The sequence below is a fragment of the Primulina tabacum genome, chromosome 3 (assembly GCF_025594145.1).
Source record: "Primulina tabacum isolate GXHZ01 chromosome 3, ASM2559414v2, whole genome shotgun sequence".
In the NCBI taxonomy this organism is placed as follows: Eukaryota; Viridiplantae; Streptophyta; class Magnoliopsida; order Lamiales; family Gesneriaceae; genus Primulina; species Primulina tabacum.
The window spans coordinates 14604702-14618431 of NC_134552.1; the positions used below are offsets into that span (position 1 = coordinate 14604702).

At 36.9% G+C, this 13730-nt stretch overlaps 2 protein-coding genes across 2 annotated transcripts; both read right to left on the reverse strand.

The window, feature by feature from the left end:
- Positions 1-2907: 2907 nt before the first annotated feature.
- LOC142540673 (uncharacterized) lies at positions 2908-8583 on the reverse strand. The gene is made up of 9 exons (XM_075647001.1): positions 7964-8583; positions 7344-7389; positions 7177-7258; positions 7033-7078; positions 6844-6942; positions 5685-5753; positions 5274-5607; positions 4853-5001; positions 2908-4778 (listed from the first exon to the last, which is right to left on the reverse strand). Exons 1-9 carry the CDS (start codon positions 8393-8395, stop codon positions 3384-3386), a joined length of 2652 nt encoding a protein of 883 aa, XP_075503116.1. The 5' UTR covers positions 8396-8583; the 3' UTR covers positions 2908-3383.
- Positions 8584-10817: 2234 nt separating this feature from the next.
- On the reverse strand, positions 10818-13295 carry LOC142539007 (protein FAR1-RELATED SEQUENCE 5-like). The gene is made up of 3 exons (XM_075644305.1): positions 11132-13295; positions 10973-11035; positions 10818-10898 (listed from the first exon to the last, which is right to left on the reverse strand). The coding sequence occupies exon 1, from the start codon at positions 13293-13295 to the stop codon at positions 11244-11246; it is 2052 nt and encodes a 683-aa protein (XP_075500420.1). The 3' UTR covers positions 10818-10898; positions 10973-11035; positions 11132-11243.
- Positions 13296-13730: the final 435 nt, after the last annotated feature.

The following is a 13730-nucleotide window of genomic DNA, read 5'->3' on the forward strand; positions in this document are numbered from 1 at the left end:
AAGCTACCGCACCCGCGATGCGACGTGTTGAGTGAAAAATAAAACATGTGTCATTGCCATGCATTTAACACGTATGTGTCTTCATTTCCTCACTATTCCAGCATAAGAACCGAGAGCAATTCCAGAAAAGGTGCAATGTTTCTTCCTAACTTAAATTGTTGGTTTTACAAGATCCAACCAACCGAAATTGAATCCGAGCTTAGATTCTTGCTTCTCTTGACAAGGGCTTCGAAAGGGTATATGTTTTAATGTTTTCCAGCATGTTTTGATATTCATGTGTTGAAGATATTCATATATGCTTAATAGTATATGTTGTTGAGATGATGGAACACATATATGTGATACCGGATTGAAAAACGGATAGGATATGAGATTATTGTGAAATTCCAACAGGTATTGAGTAAAGATTATGCAAATATCAGCATGGTAAATTATGTTCTTGAGGAGTATGACTTGTTGAGATTATATTCAAATGGATATGTGAGTTATTGTCATTGATTAATGTTGTTTGAGTTGATCGGTATCGCAAGATTACGCCGTTATGCCGTCGAATCGTATCGAGATTGATTCGTATAGGTGTTGATTTGAGTTAGAGGTTGATAGAATGCATCTTGAATGTATCATTTCAGAGTTGATATTGACAGATTCGACATCGAGACTTCGACTACGACAAAGACTGTGCAACGGAAGGTATAATTCATGTGAATTCGGGAAGATACAACTCGAATTAGATTTGATTTGAGTTTCCCAAAATCACATACTAGATTGTTGTTTATATCTTGTTATGTTTATGCCTTGTTTATAGATTTATATTCAAGCATTTAAGATAAGAGAGTCATTGGCAGATTTGCCAAATTTCTAGATGTTCGGTGGTATCGACGCATAGGAGCAGATTTACTCCGATTGTAGACATTTGATACAGACAGGACCGAAGTCTAGGAATAAGACGTACCGTCACCCCGATTGGGAGGGTAGGTGGCAGACTGTGACGTTTTATTCACACTGGGATCCCTAGAGTTAGGGTCGAGTCGAGTCAAGATATGAGTTGATTTCAGTTGAATGCTTATATTAATTTTGTTTCATAGATTGTGGAACATATGGTTATTGCTTTTATTCATGATAGTGTATGCTTCATGATTATGTTGTGTATATGCATGTATACATGTCTTATACTGGGATTTATTCTCACCGGAGTTTCCGGCTGTTGTTGTATCTGTATGCGTGCATAACGACAGGTGGGACAAGATTTGGGTCGCGACAGAGATGAGAGATCGAGATAGCGTGGAGATTACGGGCGTAGAAGAAGATTACTAGTGGTTTCTTACTAGACATGTACTACATGTGGTTTGTAGTTGGTATTGAACACTAGTTTGTATATATGAAATGAAACAAGACATGGATTTATGTTGTTGAAATAAAATAGATAAAGACCTTGTGCATGTTTATATGCATTTGCTTATGATATTGTTAAAAGAAATTTTTTTTATGACCCATATTTTCGAACAAAGATCCAATTAATCCCAAAAAAAATTGAGTTAGAGCCCGTGTCCCCACATGTTTGGTTTGAATAATAAGATAAACGGAGAATTTGTAATCAAATGATGAGTAATTACAATATAGTGATAAATAATAGGGCAAAAATTTGTGTGAGATGATCTCACTTATCCTATTTTGTGAGACGGATCTCTTATTTGAGTTTACCATGAAAAAGTATTACCTTTTATGCTAAGAGTATTACTTTTTATTGTGAATATCGGTAGGGTTGACCTGTCTCACAATAAACTACTCAAATAATAGACTGAAAAATTATAAGATGTTTGGTATGATTTTAAACAAAATGTATTAATTTTTTTATGATGACCGAAACACCCTTACAATCATGTTAATTTTATTTATTTTCCCCCTTTTTCATTCAAAATTAATTTTATAATTTGTATACATTTCCAAAATAATTTTTATTTCCAAAAAAAACTAATTTTTATTACTGTTTTTAGCAAATATATTAGCAGTTATTCCTTACTTTTTCATTATCATAAATACTGAATCAATTTTCAACAATATCTGTTTTTGCTAAATAATATTACGATTAAAATTAAAAGTAAAAAAATTATGATATTTTAAAATAAAAACAGAGTTGTTTTATCGACAAAAGAAAAGGACATGATTTGTTGTTTTCTTCTTTCGAAATAGACAACGTTGGTAATATATATAAAAAAAAAAAGGCAAGGTTGAAAAGGGATAATTATGTAATTTTAATACATCAACCAGAGGAATGTACAAAAGATGATTATGCATCAAACCTATTTAATGCGATTACTTGGTAATAAAAAAAATGAAAAATAGTGCCGACAATTTTGGACCAATTTATTTACCAAGAGCCCTAAAACTCGAACCGAACATGTCATAAACACATGATTACTTAGCAATCATACTATTATCATGTGAACCAAACGAAATTGATGGATTATTTTCAAACATACGTTGAAGACAAAAACTTGTGTGAAATGATCCCACAAATCATATTTTGTGAGACGTTTGTGAGACGGATCTCTTATTTGGATCATCCATGAAAAAATATTACTTTTTATGTTAAAAATATTACTTTTTATTGTGAATATGACAGGGTTGACATATCTCACATATAAAGATTCGTGAAACCGTCTCACAAGATACCTACTCTACATTGAATTAGTTTAATATATTTGACCAATTTAAATTAATGAACACATCAACAACTTATAATTAGTATTGACATTATGAATTTGATCTGTCACATTCACAAATATATCAAAGATCAACATCTCATTTAATGCACCAGGAGATTTTGTAAAAATTCTGTTGAAAACAAAATGTAAACAATAAGACTGGAAATCAACTTTGGAGAAATTCCACCATAGATGATCACAAGCTGCAGAAACAACATTCTCATCATAATAAAATCCCTTCTTTCTCTAAGGAACATTGCTACTGCATAATGGGCAAAAATCCACTACTTATCCTCCACTTCAAATTGCTGCTTACAACAAATATTTGCTACACTGCAAATACACGTTTTACATCGTCAACCTACTCTAGTGCAACACAATCAACAAGAAACTCCATTCTAGTCAAGAATCCACATAAAATGACAGATGCTCTTCATGTCACTTGGTGGTTAGTCTCCAAGTCCAATCTCCAGATATATTTTCCCCAGATCGCATGGGGCTCCTACCCTGCGAGAGAATAGTATAGGGAAACCTGTTACCAACTTACCATTCACTCAGAACCATGACTCTGGATTCCATTTCAAAAAATTTATCCGAGTTGGGAACCAAATTACTCGGAAAAATGTAAGCTGTGAAACAAATAAAACAGCCCTCTTTTGGAGTCAAAATGTCAGATTCTCAGAGTTGCAAAGCCAAATCAGGCTGCTGAGGCTCAACCAGGCCACCTGAAGAGGGGTTTTTTCCGGGAGACCCTGGTGACTGAAAGCCAACGTTTAAATCAGGAGGAAGGGAATCCAACATCTGTTTTGAGTTAGGAGGAAAAGGTGGAAATGCCATCGGTTGATTTTGAAAGTGCATATTGTTTCCAACTCTCATAGGTTGTGGGCAACCTTGAGATACAAAAACATTGCGTGGAGAATTGTTTCTATCTGGTCGATAGTGGATTACAGAAGCTGGGGACTCTTCGCGAAATCGTGATCCTTGAAAATGCATATCACGGGTAGAAATGTTGAGGAAATTTGCATGTTGGTTCTTGAAAAGATTCGTATTTTCACCAATAGGTCTAAATCCACCAGGTCCAACAGACCTCGGTGCATGAGGGACAGCTGTGATAGTGTTATTCAAATTATCTCTATTCGGATCTGGAGACAATACTCGATGAGCATCAGTGGAAGACTGATATAGCGATTTTTGTTGGTTTTGAGCCTTGTCAGCAAGCATTCTCATCAGACGAACAGGGTCACTAAGACCCTCTCCCTGTTCCTGGGGATAATACCCTACTTCTTTTGCCAAATTAGAGGATGAACATGCTACTGTATTGCTATTGATTCTATCACCAGCAACTTTGCCATTAGGCAATCCTACAACAGAAACTTCTTTAATATCAGGCTTCTTAACAGATCCAGAAGATGTAGAGTTCACATTTCTTGAAGTGAAGATTGACCTCGAGACTTCCACTTCCGAACCCTTTGAAATATGCCCTTGACCAATAAAATCAACTACATTTTTATTGAATATAGGTGGTCCATTCAATTCAACCTGTTTCAATCCCTGTTTCTCGGATTCACCACAATTCTTGGATCCTGATTTTTCATCATGGCGACTAAGATGAGCAGAAGTACTAGGTTTACTACAAGGAGCTAAAAAGAAAGATACTTTCACTTCAGAAACATTCTCCCTATCTGGTTGTGCCTTCATTGGAAAAGTGACATGAGCAGAAGGTGGTCTGATTTTAGCAGGACCAACAGAATGTAGGTTCTTCTCTGAGAAAGGCATAGTTCCCTGGATTTCCATGGAAGAAATTGTAAGAGAAGGTATCTTCTTTTCCACCTTCCTAGAATCATCAGGCAGTTTTTTTGAGAAAAATGGTGGTTCCATCACAGTGCGGTTTTCCAGCATTAATACAGGTGTTGAAAGTGGCTCATACTCTCCCACCCAACCCCGTCCATACTTTACTTCTTGAGGCAGTGCTTGTTCAAATCTCTTGGAAGAAATTTTCCAGGCAACAGGTCCGAGAGCAGCAGCAAAACGAGCAAGGCTTCTAACATAGGAATGCTCAGCGTAAGCCCCAACCTGAGGGAAACTGCAACCACTGAGAAAGATAATCCCAAATATGAAACAGCAAGATACATTCCAAAACTATGTACCGGAACCAGTTGCTTGCTTTCTCCCTCAAAAGTTGAGAATATAGATTCTGAGCTGGCCAAAGGATGAGTTGAAGAAATGTCATAAGTTGCACGACGGTTTTCCTCATGTGCTGACAATTTTCTACCAGGTTTAGACAGTGAACTGTTTCCTGCAAAGAGAAGGCTGACAGACGTACTAAATCCCCACTAAAAAATTCATTCTGCTTTTGGTGAAGCCGCAACAAACACATATGAAAGGAAAAGAGTCTTTTTCCTCAAGAATTTAATATGAAAGAAAGGGTTTCCAACAGTGCATTATTGAACCATAGAAAATCAGTTAGTCACGCTTTTTAACCCCAAAAAAAATCAATTGGAAAACTGAAAGATATGTGAGTTTCGATTTAACCAGCCAAACTTTATCCTAACAGGAGGCAAGTCTTACCTGGCAGTAGTGCTTCTCCCTTCTCAACATTGTTGTCATTTAAGAATGAGTTTCTCTCGACAAGTCGATCAACACTGCAAGGTCTCGAAGATCCAACAGCTGGGAGTGCATTTGAGACATGGTGGATATCTACCGCAGGCCCAAGACCGGCTCCATGTGAAAAATCAAAGCCGACAGGGTCTTGCACGGTCTGGCTAACTGGGCTTTTTACTTGCCTATTTAGAATGGAGCTAGATGTTATATTCTGCTCATGCTTTCTCTCCTTTTCTGAACCGCGACTATTCAAACTTAACTCATAAAATTTCCTTTTTGCCAGCTCGTGCATGCCACGTGCCTTTTCAAATGAATAAATAAATCAACAATTGCTCAAACAAATCAGAACAGCGAAGAAGGGAAATGTAGGCTTTTTACCTGCTTGTAGTATATGGTATCAGGTGCATTGTATTGCATTGCATTTGAGCATATGAGGCAAACATCACTCTGCACAACCACATGCAAGAAATTCGCACAAGAAAAAAGGATATAATCAGTGGCTCTCCATGTCAACCAATTCACCATCAACAGGTTAAATATAAAAAATAGTATTTTCTAGTTCTTGCCAGTCATAATATTAGCTGACAGCATTTAAAATTACAGGTACAAAATTGCAGAAGAAGTGTTTTTAGTCAAACTGCACACTACAAAGAGAAGACAGTGAACATGTGCCAAATTTATCCTTCAAATTTCAACGTTGAAAATATATTAGCCAGCCACAACTGAATATCAGAAAGACTAAAATTGGAACCAGAACCATGAGAGCTACAATTTTCTATGATGTTTCCCAGAATAACACGGTGAGACAAGTATTAAAAGAAATTGTACCAATTAATGCAGTGAGAATACAGACTTTCTTTTCTAATATCAAGAGTTCAGTGTCCAGCTAGGTGCTTCAGATATTAGATATTAAAGTGACTAACTCGTGTTGATCTTCAGATATGATGTTCGAAGAATTTAGTAAAACATGTGTTGTCTCCAAAGGCATTGGGTGATGTACAGAATGTACCACAGGCACAAGTTCAATACAATGACAAAGCTACTATAACAAGTAAGTACCTTGAAATTATAAGCCACCTATATTTTTCTATACTTTTTTTTATCTGTACCAGGATATATCGTTGCCATAAGCAGAAAAATGAAGATAATATTTGAAAATGTTGCCAATTTTTTAAGATAAAGCCTAAAACATTGCGAAGCTTGACCCTGATTCCATAATATATATCAGCATAACTATGCATGCAGACAAGATATCAAAACAAAAACATCTGAATGAAGATATTGCAACAGTGGAAAAATTGAATACACAAACATGACAAAGTCAAGCATTAGTACATGTAGAAGAAGTCAAGCATTAGTACTGGTAGAAGATACCATTTTTCCAATGCAGCAAACCCCAAAAACTACTATGATACATAAGAAACTTAAACAAAGAATAAATATATTAAAAAAAAGGAACAAACAAATGTACTTCACCATGCATCATATCTTGGACAGTAAAAAGGACCAAACCAACACTAAGAGAAACTAAACTCACCTCAATTTGTTCCAAAGTCGTATATAACCCATTACTCAGCTTGTTCCTCACAGTACCAAAGTCCATCGGATTCTTTATCACTCCATGATAATCGGGAAGCTATACAAATTAAGCACCAACCAACCACTTGAGAAATTTTAATCTTGACAGGCTTAATTTATTCCACACATTATCGCTATTAAGTATTACCTCTTCAGGATCAACAGGTTCTGCAAAGACACCATAAATATCTTTCCTGCTCGAGAAAGAAACAAAAGCACTTCAAAAAATTTATTTTTAAAAAAAGATCCATTCACTTGCAATCTAATCAGTCAAATTATATATAACGCTTACCTTTGAATTATATTCAAAATCAACTCTAATGTCTTCTTATCAGGCAACGGTAGCCCTAATGGAGCAGCCCTTGTCTGTGGCCCTGAACCATAATAACCATTTAAATTCAACAAATATCCGACCTATATGGGAACTCATTAAAAAGCCATCACCAATAAAAAGCATGCCTGGAGCAAAGATTTTGGCTTTGAGTTCTGACTTTCTTTCTCGGACCTGTCAAAAAAAAAAAAAAAAAAAAAAAAAACTCATTAAAACTTTCAAAAATGAAAATAAACCCAAACCAAAAATAACGAGAGATTAAAATCGAAAAAAAATTAATAAATGACTACTCCAATTACACAAACCCTCACTCCGTAAATTGTAATCTAGGAGAAACGAAAAGAGTCGGCGTTTATACGGCATGCGTGTGTGCATGAGTGCACTACTATCAAATTTGATGTGAGTGAGCGTGACGATGCAAGAAAGAAAGGTGTGTGTGAGAGAGAGATGGTGGCGTAATTAGATTCTGTGGGGATTAGTTTAACTTGACAGTTGACTCGACAGTTACACACACACACATATATATATACATACACGCAAAGAAAAGCAACTACGCCCCCTCATCCACCGACAAACACGCAGCTACACATACACCCACACCTGAATCTACAGACCCTTTTCTCATAACAAACTATTTATATATGCCCATAAATATACTAAAGCACTTCCCAATAGTTTCAATAGATTAATTTTCCTTTTACTTCATTACCATTTTCGCCAGTTTGCATTCAAGAATGAAGTGGATCACCTTTATACGGTCGTCGTTACGGTCATCCTCGTAGCTGGCGTCACCATTTTGATAATCAATGCCCTCGTTCATTTTCCGCTTTTTAGAAGGCAGTTCAACGTCGGAAGAGAACGACGACGACGGGCTCGCCGGGTGGTGCACGCGCCTCCCAGGGCGGCCCTGCTTAGGACCTGCTGACTCCTGTTGGCCGCCGCCGCCAGTGCCCTTGCTCTCCACCTTGAGCAATAGCTTGACCTCCTTCTCTCTCTTCTGCTCGTCCTCGTCATCCTCGAAGAGCCCTAATTCGTCGAAGTAATCGTTCAGCTCGAACATGTACTTCACACTCCGGCGGCGGTTGCTCCGCCTGGGCTCCCTCTCCGACGACGGCGTGCCACGTCCTCCGGGATCTACCTTAGCTGGCCTACCTTTCTTCTTCCTCACGATCTGACCCATCTCTTTCGGGATTTCTCTACACTGCACCAAACCCTCAGTTCCTTTGTCCTCCTTGGATGATATCTTGCTTGCTTCGGGTGCCTTTGAAAATTCTCCCTTCGGCTAACATCGTCCGTGCCTATGTCGATACCTGAGGCTTGGCTGTTCTTTTTACGTCGGGGTCAGGTCCCGCTTATCATAAATTTTGTAAGGCTCGATAGTCAACCGTTGATCATGATGTTAAAAAAAATTATATATATATATATATATATATACACGAAAATGATCTACTGCTCACCCCTTGGTGAGCGACAGCCCCTGTGATTGTACACCTGGAATTTTTATTTTTTTTCATTTTCTTGTGTGGACATTAATATACTATATCCCAGCACAAAAAAAGCAATTCCCAAAACAAACTCATTGCGAAGCCTTAATTTTTGTGGCCGATTCACCAACCCTGTTCGGGTTACTCCACCGGGCATCCGACGCCAACACCGGACGTGAGAGCGCCACCATTTGCCGACGCCAGAAAAGGGAAACCCAGGAAAATCGTGCAATGTCACAACATTCAATGTATTCTGCATTTTTTCAAATTTTTTTTTCAAACTTTATACAATTATTGTTTTAAAATGAGTTTTTTAGTTTGTAATTGATGTTCGGATGGCAACAATTTGAATGTAATTCTGTGATTTGTGTTGTTTTGTGTACAATTGGGATGGACTTGCTGAGCCACTGTGTAAAGCGAGATTTCGACGAGTTGGGGAATATAAAGCGAGCAATTAAATTAATTATGGGCTTCTAGTACTGACTATAGACCTATACAATTGCTCATCCTTCACAATCTTTAAAATTTTCGTCTCAGCAGTCACATTACGGAGCTAATAATTTGTAGACATTTGTGCCAGCATCTTTCGCATTCAGATTGCTTGCCATAGCGTACTCTTATGATACACTGAGAATGAAGATTGACTTAAAACCTCCATTTTTTCAAGGGAATGGTGGAGGACCATGAAAAACCCAACTAGTCTTTATTGTCATTGGCTACTTTGATTATTAGATCTCCTGAGAAGTTTAAGTTGTGGCAGGGATCTCATGTTATGGAGTCTGTTAATTCTTGGTCAAGAATTGAAATAATATAATTTTTGGTTTAGTTTATTTGTATTCACATTCTCTGTTTTTGAAACAATTTGCGTTACAATGTAGGGCAAAACATATGTTGTATTTGTTGGGCGTAATCTGACATTTATGACACGTGGGCAGAAGCAAGCTCTAATGTTATCGGGTATAAGGGTGCTGTCCACCAATCATTCAGAACCAGAGAAGAGGCCGAGAAAGCTTACAATGCCGCATCGGTGAAACAATCTACGTCGACGTCCTCCCAAAATACAATAAACGAAAGTTCAAGTGCAGGTTCAAGTTCAAGAGGCGAAGTATTCCAGACCGAAAAATTAGATGAAATATTGAAGTGCTTGGAGGTGATACAAGAAAATTTGAAAGCACTAAAATTGAATAAAGATGATTAGATAAATAATTGTAATTTATTGACAGTAGTTGCAACCATTGTATTTGTTTTGGTGAAGATAATATTTGACAGATGATTGTACTGCAATTCAAAAACTTTATTGTGCAGTTTATAATATTTGATGAATGTTAGTTGTATTGTTATTCAAATATTTAATATGAGTTATTCAATTTAAGTCAAAAATTTTGCATCCTTTATTATTCTGGAAATGGCTTTGTCTCAATGGTTTGAACTAGTTGGTTCTTTTTGTGGTGTATGTATCGGTGAATTAAATGTCCTGTTAAAAGCAATCTCCATTTTGTTGTCTTCCTATTTAGTTTCCAAGCATGTCATTTAGACAATGTAGTAGAAGATTTAAAAAGCAAAAGCTATCTCCATTTTTTCTATGCACAGGGCTACTAAGTTCTGAGTAACCTTGTTCCATTTAAATTCTGCAATCTGTTATGCAGACTAAGAAATTAGTGGCAAGCAACATACAAATTTTAAGTGGCAAGCAGCATACAAGCAGCATATCTGTCATGGACTCCTGAAAAAAATCTTACATTGTAGATGTCTACTGTATTACATTCAATTGTTTGTATTTTTAAACACCCAAGAAAACAGTAATCAACTTGGAACTGAACTTCTTATGCTTTGTTCATTTGCCATTGAGATATTCTCCAGTGAGATGACATTGGCGTCTGCTTGTATCCATTTGTTGACTGTAGAATTTTTTTGCAGCAAGGTTACTTCTATCTTCGACACAGATATGAAAAATCAGAAATATGAAACCAAAAAGAGAAAACGCAGATATAAAAAAACCATATATATCAAACAAAACACCGAAAACACAGATATATGAAAACTCATATATATCAAACCAAACACTGAAAACACAGATATATGAGAACTCAGATTTATGAATATTTATATAAATGAAACAAAGCACTATAAAATGGTTACCCCTTCGCAGATATACAACTTGATAAAATAATAAACTTTATCAAATCCAGTTGTTAGAACCTACAAAATTCAAAACAGTTATTAATAAAAAAAATATTGATGATTAACCACATATATTTAGAGATTTAAATTACCATTTATCGATCCAAAATCTTCGTCATCTGAGCTTTCTTCTTCGTTTTTATTATTAATAGTTGACCCGAAGAACGTTGAGTATGCCAACATATATTAATTTTGATGATTAACCAAATATATACAAAAATACTAAAAATATACATTGGTGATAAACACATACCCGTCTTGCAAATTTGGACAGTTACGCTTGTCATGCTGCACACCTCGGCGTCCACACCCACGACATTTTCTTCCCTGTTTGGTTGCCTTCTCCTTTGATGACTTTAATCTCTACCCACATCCCTTTGTTCTAATTTTTTGAGGATCAATGATACCAATAGCCCTATCTGTGGCTCTTCTACATTGACTTCCACCGCTTACTGTTGTAGTGATATTCAAATCTTTCATTTTGTTGTCAATATAATCAAACTGTGCATTCAAGAAATTTGTTCCCTCAACAGTCAATGATGCAATATCAACTAATGCAGAAGCTTTATAGCATAACCTCAAATGTCTTGACATCAAACATCTTTCTGGAGTTTCAACCACATTTTGCTCATCTGTAGGAAAAAATTCTACATTCTTTGCAGCTTGCGTCCAACGTTTCAGTATATATTTATCAGGCAAATGAAAGACTTGGTTTATACGAAAAAATGCTAACATATGCCTGCATGGAATGCCCTCAAACTGAAATTTCATACAACTGCACAATATATCATCCCCTTGTATGACATGTGTAAGCACTCTTGGTTTCGAAGAAGAAGAAACTTGAAAATTCATCACCTTGTAAATCCCAAACTCATTTCCCACAGATTCTGGTTGCACGTAATAACCATGACTCTGACTCATTTCTTCTTGAAACTCCAACCATTTCTTTTTCGTGTAAACCTTCACCATCTGAGATTCCATTGGGCATTTGGACTGTAGCTTGGGACGCTCATTCATATCAATATGATCTGCAACTAACTCATTGTGTCTTTGGTGCCGAAGTGCCTTATTGAAACGAATGATAAAATCCATCAATGAGTTCTTGCTAGATATATATCTCTTGAAAGAAGCATGTGAACTTTCGGACCGCTGGCTACTTGACATACCCGCAGAAAATACATGATTAAAATATGATGGTACCCATTTATGTCGCAACTCAAACATCAACGATAGCCAATCATGTTGTTCCAAGTTAGCATTATACATAGCAGCTTCCCAGGAACTCTCAAATTCCTCATGTGTTGAGGAATGTAGAATGGCATTCCTTATGCTTTCGTAGTGATCACGGAAAGTCACTGGGTTTAATTTCTCAGAGAATTTGTTCAGTATATGCCACAAACAATATCGGTGTGTTGTTTGAGGAAAAACTTGTGATATGGCTTTCGTCATAGCAGGATCTTGGTCAGTGATAATCAAGTTTGGGGCACCTTGACACATGGCTTCTAGGAATTTATTAAGCAACCAAACAAAAGAATCTGTTTTTTCGTCACTCAACAATCCACAACCAAAAAGAATGGTCTGATGATGATGATTAACTCCTACAAATGGTGCGAAAATCATCCCATATTTGTTGGTGTTGTATGTAGTATCAAAAACAACTACGTCACCAAAAGCAGTGTATGCCCTTCTTGACACATGATCAGTCCAAAAATTCCTGGTAAATCTGTTGTCCGAGTCAGTCTCATAATCAAAAAAGAACAATGAATTCTTCGCTTTCTCAGATTCGAAGAAATCGACCAATGTTTCTGCATCAAAACCCTTATGCTCATCCCTAACACTTTTCTCATTGTTTCTCATATCTCTTTCTATGAAACCTACATGTTCAGGCCCTCCAGACTCTATCTCAAATAATCTCATTTGTTGACAAGTTGGCACATTGGCTTCTGCAAATTGTTGACTCAACATTTTTTTTGATGCAGAAATACCACGATGCGAGCGTAACAAATGCACCTTCGACGGAGTCGATAATGGATGATTATGACTTTCAATGAAGGTACTGACAACCCAACCTAGACCTGTTTGTTCCTTCACAACTGAAATCTTGGACAAACATCCGGTTCTAGTCTCACCACGGGCTCTTTCTTTTCTTGGTTGATCATTTTTTGTCTGTTTGCTCCATCGAATATCGTCTGTATGCTCTTCTTTAAAGCATACAAATTTCTTCCATATAATTTCGTTCGTTTTCTTACTTTTCTTGCTATTACTCATTCTCGCGCTAAAACCGGATTCTTGGGCATATTGGTTGTAGAATGAGAATGCATCCTCTAACGAATCGAATCTCATACCAATCTGGGGTTTCTGATCATCACCGACTTGGGGGATGTACGATTGTTCATCTCCACTATATTGATCCATTTCATCTACAGTGGCGCTAGGCAGATGTGGGATGGTGCTCGAAAATCTTTACGGGCGGTAAGGTGCTGGCGAGGATTGTCTGGGGATTATCCGAGCACGGTGGTGTTGAGGACTTTCTTTGGCCACACTAGGACTATTGTGCAGGCAGTTCGGTGAATCTACGTAGATCTGGGGTGATTTTCTGTTTCAGTTGGTCAGGGAATGATGCACGATATTCACTTGGAAATATTTGGAAGAAGATGGAAATTTAATTTTCAATTAAATCGCAGGCCCACACACACAAAATTATTCAATTTAAAAAAATCAAAACACAAATTCCAGGCTGGTAGCCTTTAATATATCACAGGCCACACATGAAGTTAAAAAATTTAAAAAAAATAAACAAATTCCAAGTGTACACAGCCACATGGGCTGTCGCTCACGAAAGCTCACCCA